The sequence below is a fragment of the Falco peregrinus genome, chromosome 10 (genome assembly GCF_023634155.1).
Source record: "Falco peregrinus isolate bFalPer1 chromosome 10, bFalPer1.pri, whole genome shotgun sequence".
Lineage (NCBI taxonomy): Eukaryota > Metazoa > Chordata > Aves > Falconiformes > Falconidae > Falco > Falco peregrinus.
In genome coordinates this window covers 4,475,043-4,488,746 of record NC_073730.1, presented here as the reverse complement: position 1 = coordinate 4,488,746, position 13,704 = coordinate 4,475,043, and the positions used below count along the sequence as shown (strand labels likewise).

The 13,704-nt window shown below is 47.8% G+C and overlaps 1 protein-coding gene across 3 annotated transcripts in view; it reads left to right on the top strand.

The window, feature by feature from the left end:
• The window catches only part of C10H1orf21 (chromosome 10 C1orf21 homolog), a 125,189-nt gene extending 115,751 nt beyond the window's left edge, over nt 1-9,438 (top strand). For all 3 annotated transcript variants that reach the window (XM_055815617.1, XM_005232732.3, XM_055815618.1), the window contains exon 6: nt 8,673-9,438. In XM_055815617.1, the coding sequence (XP_055671592.1) occupies nt 8,673-8,711 (39 nt within the window). In that variant the 3' untranslated portion in view covers nt 8,712-9,438. The remainder of the gene's footprint in view (nt 1-8,672) is intronic.
• Nucleotides 9,439-13,704: the final 4,266 nt, after the last annotated feature.

Below are 13,704 nucleotides of genomic sequence, written 5' to 3'. Positions count from 1 at the left end.
ATAGTAGTGAATGATTGTACCACAATGTAGATGGGAAACTTGAGACTTGAGGAATTAAATGGGCTGTTTGGATCAAGCCTAGATCTCAGCCTTTGCTTATGCCTTGAGCTGATGTTCACTCACCAATATACTCGCTACATTTCATGTTTTGGAGCGGTCTATTTTATTTAATACTTGGTACTAAATATTTGCTTCCGCAATTGCAATAATTTGCAATAATTTGTCATCCCAAGTTTAAACTGGACATTAGGAAGCATTTCTTTACCAAGAGGGTGGCCAGGCACTGGAACAGGCTTCCCAGAGCGGTGGTCGATGCCCCAAGCCTGTCAACGTTTACGAGGCGCTTGGCCAATGCCCTTAAGAACGTGCTTCAGCTGTTGGTCAGCCTTGCAGTGGTCAGGCAGTTGGACGAGGTGGTGGTTGTAGGTCCCTCCCAACTGAAATAGTCTGTTCTGTTCGAGTTGTAGTGTTAGGCTGCAGAGTAGGAGAGAAATTTTTACTTGGATGACTCTGAATTTCTGCCATTTTTGCCAGCACTCCTGATCTTAGGACTTGGAGTGCTACAGCAGGTGAATCTCTTTATTTGTCCAAAGCAAGAAATGTGTTAATCTACTTTAAAAAAATATGAATTATGGAAGCATTATATTAGATAAAGGGGAAGAATAGAAGTGAGGAGGAGTTTGTAGATTCCTGAGAATATTTCTATGCCAGTATTTCACAGGAGTAACATTTTGCGTAACCTGTATGCATTTAAAAGTAGAATTTCTACATATCCATAATATAGCTACATTTCCTTTGAATAAATGCATCCACCCTATAAATATTTAGATGCTTTTCCTGGACATCATCATGTTCATAATGTTAAACACAAAATCCACAGTGAAATGGATTTTCCAAAGATCTATCTTATCTACAGACCAGACCATCTGATGGCTGCATCTAATTATGAATTGAGGTTAGTTTTTGTTTTCGAGATTTGTTTCAGAACAGTAATACCATTCATTCACCAGCTGCCACATTGAGATGCAGTTGACCGTGTCTCCTCGTGGTTTGGATCATGCTCTCAGATGTTTACAGGTGTTCTCCAGGGCTCTTGTACTACTTTATCTTCTATATCAGGCGATTGCCTGTTTAGAGGAAACACACAGTTTTATCTGTCACAGAGAGGAAGACGGCGACCATGCATTTCAACCTGCTGGCAGGTGTTAATGTGCAGCTGAACATGGGATTTGCTTTTTCTGGGGACCTCCTGTGTCTGAGGAAATAATCTTCACAAGAGAAGTTTTGGGTTTTTCAATCAATCTTTGCCCACAATACATTGTTTTTATAGGTGTCCACCACAAATGCCAAAAAAGATTGGAAAATATGAGGGGGATTGTTTGGGTCCCTTCTCCAGGGAAACAGACGACAGCAGTTGGACAATTACTTACATCCCTAGAGCAGCTCACCAGTTACAGCTGAAGTAGTCTGCAGAAGTGGGGGGCATTGCCTATGGTTGATGAGATCCCAAAACATGTTGCAGTGTTCACGGGCTAAGTGTTGCCATGAGTTGCGTTTGATTTGTAATGGAGACATGCTGTTCATCACTGACTCTGTGGGCTGTGTCTGCAGAAACTCTACAGTCAGAAGCAAAACGTCCCTCAACTTGTGTTGAAATCCCAAGGGGTGTGAGGTCACCTAATGTGAATGAGTAACAACTTTAACGTGTGCGCTACGAATTAGAGAGGAAAACTAAATGGGTGTTTTGGACTCAGCAAAACAATTAAATAGACAGAAAGGTCAGCTAAAATAAATTTTTTGCAATCAGAGTGTCGAATGGAAAGAACATAGGCAGACGTTTTAGCACCTGAAAATGTGAAGTATTTATGAATCCTGGAGATCAAAAAAAGCCTTAATGAAATGGTCTGGAGAATTTCTCTCTTAAGTCTAGCCCCTGCTGGTACCCAGCCCGCATCTGCATTCCTGGCTGCCCCTGTGAAGCTGAACTTCCTTCTCTAAATGCCACCCAAAGGTAAAAAAACAGAATGTCAACCCCAGAGCATGGGACTGGTCTAGCAGAATTTGGTGTCAAAACACTGTGAGGCATTCCGAGGGAGACATCTGTTTGTGTCTCTGTGCGAGTGTCTGTCCCTGCTTGGAGAGCTAGAGCTGAACTTGCGTGTATGGAGCTGTGTGTGATCCCAGTAATTCAGTCACAGGGTTTGTTGGAAGGAATAACGAAATGACGGCTCGACACTGAATGCTGAGGTAGGACCGACTGAGAATGTAGAAGTCAGCCTCGCACATAGGGTTAGATGCTGGTGCTGCTAGAGTCAGCCCAGTCATTTCAGGGGCACCAGAACTGGAGCAGAAAAAAACCCCTAAAACCTGATGAGAAGCCAGAGATAAAAAGTTACGTGGGAGGTTGGGAGTAGCTGGGTAGAGTTAAGCAGCCAGCAGCACAGGAGCCAGTGGTTATATGTATAGGACAGACTGCGGCGTAGTGCTGCCGTCGAGCGGCAGCATGAGTCCACACGATAGGAACCAGGTGCTTAAAAGGTTGAACAGATCTCAGCGCAGCTGTGGGGTGGTTTTCAGATGATGGGATGCTGGTGCAGTGGCAGAGGGTGAGCACAGCTTCGGCACACCACCAGGGCTGGATGAGCACCACACTGGGAGAGAGGAGGAAAGGGAAGGACCAAGGCACCTGTGAGCAGCATGAGGCCCGAGGGCTGGGGCCCGAGCTGGCTCAGAAATGCTCCTGACATCCGCCAGCAGCTGTGGAGAGTCCTCTCAGGGTTTCACACTCGCTGAAGTTCTTTTGAGCAGGGTCACGGGTTTGCTTTGGGAGACAAAAAGAAATATGCGTGTGAAGAGTTTGGGAAGCAAATGGAGCAGAGGCAGGCAGCGGTAAGGAGGCAGCTCACCTGGTGACCACGGTATCGTCATTTTTTGAAAATTGGGCTTGTGTGAAATCACATAAATGTATTCCAGCGAAGGAAGAGCAACAGGTAATAGTAGCAATGTAAGCTCGAGGAGAGAGACCCCCAGAGTCAATTAGAAAGACATGGGTCAGAAGTACAAGTGATTTGCCTGACCTGAGAGATGAAGGCAGAAATATGACTTTGGAAAACCCAAGAAGGAAGCAGAGAGCAACTGACACATCCCTTCTAAAGCAAATGCAGCAGCCACTGGATAATCTGAGAACTGCTGCATGATACCCAGAAGAAGAGAAATGAGCCCCACTAGCTGCAGCCAGGACGGGGAAAGTCGCTCACTCATCACAGTGTGATAAATCTGGTTTTGAAATACCATCTCAAAATAAGAAGACAGAAATTTCTCCTGGTAAGAGCATCCCTGTCTGTGTGACACCTGGTGTGTTCTGCTGGCTGCAGTCAGAAACTGTAGCAAAATTAGGTCATGCGTATTGGTATTCAGGCAAATAAGTTATCTGGTTCTCTCTAATCAAATAGTGCAAGGGCTAATTTAGTCAGATATTGCATACGGATTCATAAAGAGTCGCTGTGAAACACAGCAGAAGAATTACCATGTCTCTCCTAAAAATTCTCCAGCCTTTGGGTTCTTTTCCTTCCTGCATCTAAGATTTTTTTGGACTCTGATAGTGCAGGACCACATGCAAACTCCACTTCATGCCCCAAGAAGAAATTTCATTAATTGAACAGGATGGCTCAGAGCAGGGAGTTAATCCTGAGCGCAGTTTTTGCAGGCTCAAGACTAGACTTGAGGGGGCCTTCTTGCATGAAAATATCAAATAGAAGCAAAATTAAAAGCTATGACATAAAAAGTGTTGAATGTGGACAATTTACCCCATTTAGTGTTTGCTAGCAAAAACATTTGATGATGGCTGTCATGGAAAATCTGAGAAATGACTGCTTTCTCTGAACCCTACGTATGGAGCAGTAAAAAACCATCAGAAATTATCTCCTTTAAGTATATGTTATTACTGTAGGCTGTGGCACAGTGTGCAGGCAGCTGTCTCACTGTAGGAGAAAACACCAAGGCTGAGGTATAACTGAACAGTTGACAAGCAATTTCTAGGATTATGTCTGGGGATTGTACCCCCAGAAGAGAAGCATCTCTGGCTTTGTGGTTTAAGAAAACCCCATCAAAACAATCCAGGTAAGCTGTACCAGAGGGTATCATCACCACTGCCATCATCACAAGCTTTTTCCTACGTGGCTACAGTGGCTTATAAAAAATAATCACAATGCAAACATGCTTATGGAAAAAATGAGATTAAAAATTGTCATAGCAATGTCTGGCTATGAACTCTCATGCGGCTGGTGGATACCCTGAGCCCGGGGCATTGCGTTTCTGCTGTGGCAGGGGATGTCGCTTTAGGTCGAGAGGTAACTTGGTCTTGAACACCGGGGCAGGTGTCAGGGTGGATTTGCAGGAGTTTCTCTGTTGATCCACACACCTGGCCACTGGGAGCTGGGTTGGAGGTTACCAGTTTGTTGCTGGAGGCCACGGGAGAGATGCCCGGCGGCAACTCGCTCCATCCCCTTGTTAGTAAAACTGGGCATGAAATGCAGGGGAAGGCACAATGCAGCTCCTTGTATCGTATCTAAAGAGTGCCGTTAGAAATAAGGGGGGTTGCTAACTGAAACGTATGCAAGGGCAGAATTATTAGGCTAAAACTCATTAGCAAAGTAGATTGCTCTTAATGACTCTATTGATTTTTCTCTAACAAAATAAGAAACGGACAAAAATTAGCACAGTATACAATTATTTAGTGCCGCCTCTCGGCATTTTCTTCCCATCCTTTCTGCAAGCGCTGTAAACAAAACCAGATTGATGAAAAGGGTTCCCACCGCGGAGCCAGGCTAACATTTCCCAGCGCCGGCCATCTCCTCTGAAAGGGGCCACTGTGTCCCGCAAGCTCTTTCAGCCATCGCAGAAGAAAGGGCTGCTTGGTGCAGCTCATTTCCCTCTCCCGGGCCGGCAGGCCTCCTCTTCCTCCTCTCCTGGCCAGGGCCGCCCTGGGAGGATGCTGGTGCCAAGCGGCGGGGCCGTGGCAGAAGAAGCATCTCCTTAGCTGCCTGCTCTCCCTGGCAAGGCCGCCAGCCGCACAAAAGCCTATTGAACCGGGAAGGCTTCTGCATTCGGGCGGCATGGGGTTTTGTTTATTGGCCTGTCACCCGCAACAATGGGGAAAAGGGCTTTTCCTGTGATTTTTTTTTTTTTCTTCCTTTTTTTTGTTTTCCTCTAAAAGGATATCATCAGCCCTGGTGCATTCTCTGGTAGGGGCATCGGGATGGTGGTGCTTTCTGGACACAGCAAGGGGAGAGAGCAGGGGAGTGAGCCCTTCTGGTCTGGGTGCAAGCAGCAGGACAGGAGCGTAAGGCTGGGTTTTTAATTACCGTAAATTCATACACTTATGTTAAGGCATTTCTGTGGACATCTACAAAAGCTGAAAGATGGACTTTGAAACTGTGAGGGAGAAAGGCGGGATTTACCTGGGCTTGGACATGCTTGTTCCCATTCTCATCTTCCTTAGTGGAGTTCTTTACATTCTCAGCCATTAAAACTTATTTGATAGCCTGTGCTGTTAAGGGCTGTTAAAGGACGGCCCGTACATTCCTGTTGCTAGCTGCTTGCTCAGTGCCTGTGGCTCCTCTGGAGATGGGAGCCTGCTCCCCTGGGCAGCAGGGCACAGGGTTTGGCTGGCAGTCCTGCCCCCTCATTTTCCAGCCACGATGCTGCTCTATCTGGGGGGTTTGTCACCTTCTCCAGGGCTTAAATGCTGTTTCCCTTGTGCTTAAAGACTAGTGTGTGCTTAACCCTGCTGTACTGGGCCAGGATGCTTCAGACCTTGCCGGGCTGAGCCCCCCACGCTTTGTGTTCATGCTGGGATTAAACGCCAGGCGCGTGTTGGTGTGGATCTTTGCAGCGTAGCTGGGGCAGTGGGTGTCGGACGCCTGGCGTGGGTGCAGGAGTCCATGCGAAACAGGGTGTTTGCTGTCACGGGTGATTCCCACCCCTGACAAAATAGACTAAACCTGCCAGAGGCAGGGGGGGGTCCCACAGGCTGTATCGCATTCCACTGCTGAGAGGGGGGACATGTCCATTCCTTCTCCCAAGGAAAGCAAAGCAGCGTCCTCTTTAACTCGCCATAAAACCCAAGTGAAACCAAACCCCCAATGCTGCGTGCAAGCTGCCACCCCCGCCGCGCCCTCGCTCTGACGTTATTCTTGGCGTGTAACAAACGCGTCCCTTCCCCTGCGTTGCAGCGGCCCTGTGGTGGAGCGGGGAAGTGGATGTGAAGGCTTCAGTGGTCGCGGGAGCCTTTTTTGGTTCCCCCCCGCCACCCCGGTCCCTCGCCGCATCCTCCCCCTTCCTGCCAGCTGGCACGCTGGCGGGGGCGGCCGCTGCTGAAGCGCACCCAGCTCTGCAGCGTTCCCCTCAGAGCCCACAGTGGCGGGGCTCCTCCAGCCGTTACCGGCTTGGGCAGCAGCTTGGCTGGGCAGGCCGGGGTAGCGGGGCTGTGCCAGGCCGGGCAGGCGGAGGGATGTGCGCCAGGCTGCAGCAAGGCGTAGGTGGGCTCTGTGGCCTTGCAGGCAGTCCCACCCTCCCCCCCGCTGCTGCCGCGCTGCTGCCGCCCACACGGGGTGGTGGGAAGCTTGGGATGGCAGCAGGTCGCTGCCCACCGGCGACGGAGGGCCATGGCCTCAAAGGCCACCCCCGAGACACCAATGTGTCTCCATCGCCACCGGCGTGAAGATGGAAATAAATTGTCCAGCGGCAGCAGCCCGCGGAGAGCGGCAGTATTTCCATGCCATGGAAAGGACTTTTTCAGCACGTTGCTTTTTAAGCGGTTTCTTGGTATCTTTTTGAGGAGCGATGCACTTGGTTGCCACAGAGCAAACCCAGAAGCTGAACGGCAGGAATAATGGGCGGGAAGAAAGGCAAGATGGCTTGCTTCCACATTTGGGTCCATTCGAGCCTTTAATAGCACCAATGGCCGCTGGTGCAGAGTGTGGTGGGCAGTGATGGGCCGTGGGGCTCTGCCTTGGTCAGGGGGCTGGGGGACCGGGAGAACCGGGGTGAATGAGACTCGTGGAAATGCTCTGAGCCTCAGTCATCGTTCACTACTGGTGACTCTCGCAGCTCTGAAGCATGTCGGACAAAGCTTTCATCACCAGCAGTTCCGTTTCGTGGGTTTGTCCAGATGTATTGTGGTCCCTGGCATGGAGAAAACCGATGGATTTGGGCTTTGCTGTGAAGTATTTCAGCATTCCTTCTTTCTGAGTAGAATCTTTTACTCTAAAAAAATGTATTTTTTTTCTTTCTTTCTGGGTCAGGGATTGCTGAATTGAAATTAGGGCTGATAAGACTCTTGGTTTGTTTATTTTTTTAACATACTAAGAAAGCCTTTTTCCTAATAGTATTGGGCCACAGAGAGCTGTTAAAGCAGCACACATTCCTGGGTGTGGACCCTCCAGCAAAGTGAGCTCTTCAATCCCGGCATCATCAGTGGGATTTTAATTGCAGAGACATTTTGGAGCCTTTGTTCCCAATGTGTACCCTAGCTGTGCATCCCAAAGAAACTGATCGCTCCATCAAGAAACATCTCTCCCTTTTCTTTTTTTACTTTTTTCTCTGGCCCCACACCCCACCCCACCCTTTCCAGGCAGGACAGTGACCAGTTTTGATTTGTGGGGCCACTGGGTGCCGCTCCTTGACTGAGTAGAGCTTCACCCATTTTACCATGCTGAGTTCAGCTCTTCTGCTTACAGGGCGTTGTCAAGGTTTTACACTTTATTGCAGGTCTGAGACTCTTGTGTTTCTCCTTCACCAGCCCTTTGCACAGCTGCTGGGATTTTCCATGCAAGTGCTTGGGTGATGCACCTGGCACACGGGAACAATGGGAGATAGCCTGGACATTTAGGTTTTTGGTGCTGCATTTGAGATGCTTGTTTTATGCAGGATATCGTGGGTAGCTTGTGTGTTGAAAAGCTCAGCTCCAGCTGTTCCTGTGTGGAGAAACAAGGATAATGGGTCCTGTCAGGTCCTCTTCTCGCTGCTTTGCAAGAAACAGCAAGTGAGGGACGGGACATCCCTTCTCCAGACCTTCCCGAGGGCAACACCTAGATCGATGCGGCTGCAAGCCTTGTGTTCGGGATGGGACGGAAGGCATGACATGCCTGCTCTGTGAGAAGTCCATGTTGTGCAAGTGCAGTTTCGATACAAACAGCATCTTTTGCTCTTGCGTATACTCTTGGTGAGGTTATCAGATGAGGTTCTTGTTCACAGCAGCTGCTTTGCATTGCTCGTAGGATTACGTGCTTCGTTGCTTTTTGCCTTGGAGATTTATGTTTTCACAGCAGATCTATAGGGTTTTGTCCATCAAGGTTTATCTTTACATAAAATAGTTTTGTAAATCAGTGCATTGGACTCCCCCTGGAATTGAGTATAGGGGATGAGATTTATGAGATTGATAGTGACAGAAAGGGATGAGTCTCCTATCCTGGTTTCGTGCAAACCTTCTGGAAATCGTTGGAGGAGCTGTGCAAATTCTGTTCCCTATTTTTAAGGTTTCTACCCAGCTCTGAACTTAAGGCTTCTAAGTTTAGAGAACTGATACGTATTATTAGTAAGTGCTCCCTTGCCTGATGGTATTCCTGTCTTCAAGTAGTCATTTACAAACTATCTGGCTTTTCTCCTTACAGGGTCGTGATTATTGTTCAGAAGAGGAAGATGTCACATAGTGCCAATTCTGCCACTCGCACCAGGAATACTACTGTGTAAATAGATTACAACCCAGTCGAGACCTTTTGGAAGTCTTCTAGAGCGAACAGCACTACATAACAGAAGAAGATCATTTCCACATTATATGCTCCATTCAGTTACAGTGTTTCTTAATGAACAGATGAGGAATATTGCTAAGAACTTGTAAGGAACTGTTTTTGTTGCTGCTAGTTAAAACTTGTTGCAACTTCTCACTTTTTTCTGTGTCCAGATATGCAGCAAATCCTTAAAGTTAATCCAAAAGACGTTGTTGATTTTATTGAGGCTTCTGGCCTGTTTTCTATCAGATGAGGTAGTGTTATACAAAGCTTCCATAAGTGAACATTCAAGCATCTAAGAAACACCCTTAAGCTGTCTGTCCGTCCGCATTCGGGCCGGAGTGCTTATTAACGCTGGTGATTTCAAGCTTTGGAGATGGGATGTTTTTGCCGTGGCAGGCCTTGTTTCTCTGCTGAGAAGAAGCTGAGAAATTATTATCCATTAAAAGCATGTTATCACTGAAATACTGGAAGTGATGCAGGAGCAGGAATTTGTATTTTAAGAGGAAAAAGAGTTTCATTTAATAGGTATCTTAATCAAGGACTAAGCTTGCAGTATTGGCTTTGCTGAGCACGAATGGGAGTGTGATCACAATCATTTTGAATCTCTTTTTTTCTAAGAAAATAAACATTTTACTGTTTTTATGTATTCTTGTCTTTTACCATTCCTACAACACAATGCTTAAGAGTCTGGGGACAAGGAAGGCAAAACCAGCCCTCTGCATTGATGAGTCTGTGGATCTAATCTCTTAAAGCAGCTCTGTGCCAACTGGCGGTATCTGTTGCGTGTCCTGTAGAGTTTATTTTTCCGTATTCTATGGAGAGGATATTACCTTCTCAAAAGCAGATGTAATATTTTTAACAAATGCTGTCATGAGTAAAAAAAAAAAACCTACAAAAAAAAAACCCTTAAGAAAAGAATACACCTTTTGTATTTATTATTTCAAAGGAGATTGTTACCTGTGCTGATATTTCTTCCTGCTTTGACACCATATGAGGGCCAGGTTTGCATGGCATCCTATGGAGAAACTTTGTCAGGACAATAGGTTTCTGTACTGTGTCGATTTCATTGCTCTGATGTGTGTTGTGTCTGTGGAAGAGGCCATGAGGTTGCATTAGTAGCACCTTGCGCTGACGTGGCCAACACTTGGGTGGGCACTCAGCCCAAAGCCCTTTCACCTTGGCTGTTTTTCACTGGATCTTCTGAAAATCAGATCCCTTTAAAGGATCTGTCATAAAGTCCATCAAAAATCACCTGTGACTTCTGAAAGGCTCTAAAATATTAGGGAATGTCTTGACTAAAGAGATTTCCTCCAGTGTGTGCTCCAAGTGGGGCTGGACAGTCAGTCCATGTCAGAAGATCTTGTTCCCTCTTGCTGCTGTGCCATACCTAGAATATGTCAAAAAAAAAAAGCCCAGCTTTTTCACTCTTCCTTCCCTGCACTGGATTTTCCTTTGGATTTCAGGCAGTGGGGTAGGGAGAGAGGCTCCACCAGGGAGAAGGGCCCAGGAGTTACTCTTATCCATGCAGGACTGGATGTGAGCACCTCCGGCAAGAGCAGCTTCCCAAGCAGCGTTTGTGAGGCTGCAGTAGCAGGCTGTCTTCTTAAGGCAGAAGCTGTTCCTGCACACTGCAGACTGCTCAGGCCCCTCATCTTCTGCCAGCCTCAGCTTGAGTCAAGTGGTTGCTGGATTGCAGGACTGGGACAACTCAGGCGCTACCTCGCTTCAGTAGCTTTCCATGTAAAAGGATCCTCTCTGGCATGTTTCACTATGTGCATCTTTATCCTGTTGGTGGGCAAAAATTGCCAGCCAATTCTGATTTTCCTCAATCCTCGCTGCATCTTGGCAGCTGCTTTGGCCACACAGCTCTTCCTGAGCATCCCAACCTCCCTGAAGATGAGGTTTTGCCACCTTCCTCCCATCACATCATCCTTCTTAGGGCTGCTGGCATCTCGGAGTGCTACAGAGCCATTTGATCTGTTAGGAATTCTTCACGGTGATAACTCTGCCTCCTTGCATATGATTTTTTTCCATAATTTATGTCAGCGCTTGAGCAGGCAGCCATGCCAAGGAGAGTCAAGAGCCTGCACCTTTCAATTATTTAAACACTTTAATTAATAAAGAGTCCTGGGGCTTGATCCCACAAATCCTTCTCTCAGAAGTGCTTCATAAAGCTTTAGCAGGTGGTACAAGAGTGATGGAATTGGGTCTGTCCTTTGGAAACATTTCCTAGGTTCATTTTCTAGACGCTGAACGTCTCGTGTATAGATTTCCCCATACAACGCCTGTGTTACAGACACATCGTGGTCTTTCAGTACACCAGCCTCCTTGTACTTGGAGTCTCTTTCAGTCACTAGGTTTTGGTTTGGTTTTTTTTCTTTTTTCCTTGCCAATGATGATGGCACCAAAGGTAAGGGCTTCGGTGGAAGCTTTGTGAGAGAGAAAAAGCAATTCCCACCTTGCCTGTGTGCTTAATGTGACCAGCAGCAAATGCTTTAGTCTTCTGTATAAATTATAACCACACTGATGGACCTTCAGGTGACGGTGTCTGTGAATGCATGGGTGGGTTGTCCTGCTGCTGGCTGTAGAGGCATGAGGATGGGCAGGAGGTTTGGAGGGCAGCAGCAGTTGTCTGTGGAGTTGACGTGCTCCAGGACCGCCGCAGGCTGCTGGTGGGACTGGGGTGAAGGTGACAGACTTCAGTTTGCTCTACCCTTCTGCAAGAAACCTGAACAGAATTGAGGTTTTGGGGCAGGGGGCGGGGGTTGCCTGTTCATACCAAGTCAGCAAATCCTTGGCATGTTTTGCTACTGGGACCATGTACCAGGTGAACCAACAACCCAGGAATTTCTTGATGGTTTTCAGCTGACTGAGCTTCTTGGTCAGGCAGGAGACTTGCTTCTCTTTGGGATATGGAAAAGCAAAGATGCTCACTGTTTACCTGGGAAAAGGAGCCGTGCTTATGGAAACAAAACTTAGCAGAAGGCAAGACTTTCCAATCTTGAATATCTGAAGTCTATGAAATATAAGATGGTTTCTACACACTTCAGGCTTGGGTTGACATCCTTTCCACCCCTCAGCCACGAAGAGCTGTCTGCTTTGCTTGTTGAAGCAGTATAACCACTTCCTCAAGCCTTAAGCAGCAACTTGCTGCAAAATCATGTCCAGAGCAAGTGCAGGGACCTGACGGCAGCGGTGCAGCAGGTGGGAAAGGAACGGGACCAGCTGACCCTCCTCGTAAGCAGTTGCACGTGCCGCGAGCAGACCCATGAGGTCACTTGGATGGACGTTGCTCTTGAACCTGCTTTGTTTCTCTCACCTTTATGAAATCCTAGCAAACTTTGCTAGAAGTCTAAATATATATAGGCAGCAGCTGATGATCTATAATAACATAAGCAGATTACGGTAGCTTAAGATGCAGCTCTCCTTGAAGCCATACCTCCGTGTTACTTTCCTCCACTCAAATACATTCAGCAGGATGGAAAAGAGGAAGAGAAGGAAAAGTGCTTATATCCGATACGCTGTGCTTAGTTGTAAATGGATTTTTCCAGGTTTCTTTTAAAAGAAATACCAAGAAAATGCTTTGGGGCCAAACTTCTCTTCGGGAGGCTGACGCACTATTTAATAAGCTCCAAGCCATATTCTGGGATCTCGGAGAAAATTGTGGAGAAGAGGTTTTACAATCAGCCTTTTCCCCTTGGGATGTTTTTCCCTTTCGTCTAAAACCCTTTGAGCTGTGCCTTCAGAGCCTGCCCCAAGCAGGAGAGGAACCGGGGAGCTGGAAGAGTTTCCCATCAGGCTGGTGGCCATTCCCAGATCCAGCCAGTGCCCACCAAAGCCTCCCAGATACAAACCCAAGGGACCCGCATCCCCAGGGACCCGTGTCTGTCCAAGGGCTGGGATGCTCCATCCCAGGCGGGCACGGAGCCGGTGCAGCAGAGCTGTGCTGTGCCGCTGTCATCGTGGGCAGTCACCTAAGGAGCGGGGCTTGCTGGGGGCTGCTGCGACCAAACGTTGGAGCACTGGGGGCAGTTTGGGAGCGGTTTGATGCAGTGCTCCTAGGGCACGGTCCACCTGAAGCAGGACTCCGGGGGGGGGGGGGGCGGGCGGGGAAGAAAAAAAAGTGTTTTAAGTGTTTGTTGGCTACCTGACACTAATTTCTGCCTCCATCACTAGTAACTAGAGACAGGGACACATTCTGCCTTCGGTCTAGTTTTGCGAGGTTTTGGCAATGTCTCCTTCAGTCACTGTCTGTCTCCATATTGTATCTATTGCAACACAGACGCTTTGACCTGAAAAGCTGATGCCTTTATTTATTTATTTGTTTATTAATTATTGAGAGTTTCTCTTCACCTGTGTCCCCTCCCAATCCCTTCTACCTTCCTTACAGCATCCAGCTCACCAAGGGAGCAGGTCCGGTCACGGCGGGCAGGAGGAGACTTTACCCTCCTACCTGAAGTGTGGTTGTGTGGCTTAGGACAATTTTCTAACGTGCTTGGGTTGCAGCTGCTCTGGTCCAGGGAGGAGCTGGCCATTCTGTGTGCTGCTCTGGTTCTACTCCGTTTGGAAGGTTGGCATTTGGAATCTGGATTTTTCAGGGGCAAGGGGAAATCCTGCTCTTGGATGCCAGCACCAACCCGTGGTGCCAAGGCATTGCTTTGCCTCGACAGCATCACGCTGTAACCAAGAGCATCGCTTGACCCAGGGCATCTCTTGAGCCGCAGGAGTCTGCGCCTACATTAGATTAAAGAAACCCCAAATCATATTGGTGCTTTTTTTCTTCTTGGAAGGCTGTGGATCATTTCACATCATTCACATGCTGACAGCTGTACTTTTGTCCCTTGGGACTCCTGGCAGGAGATGTTCTGGGCCAGGTCTCTGCGTGCAACACAAGGGACCAGGAGTGATTTCT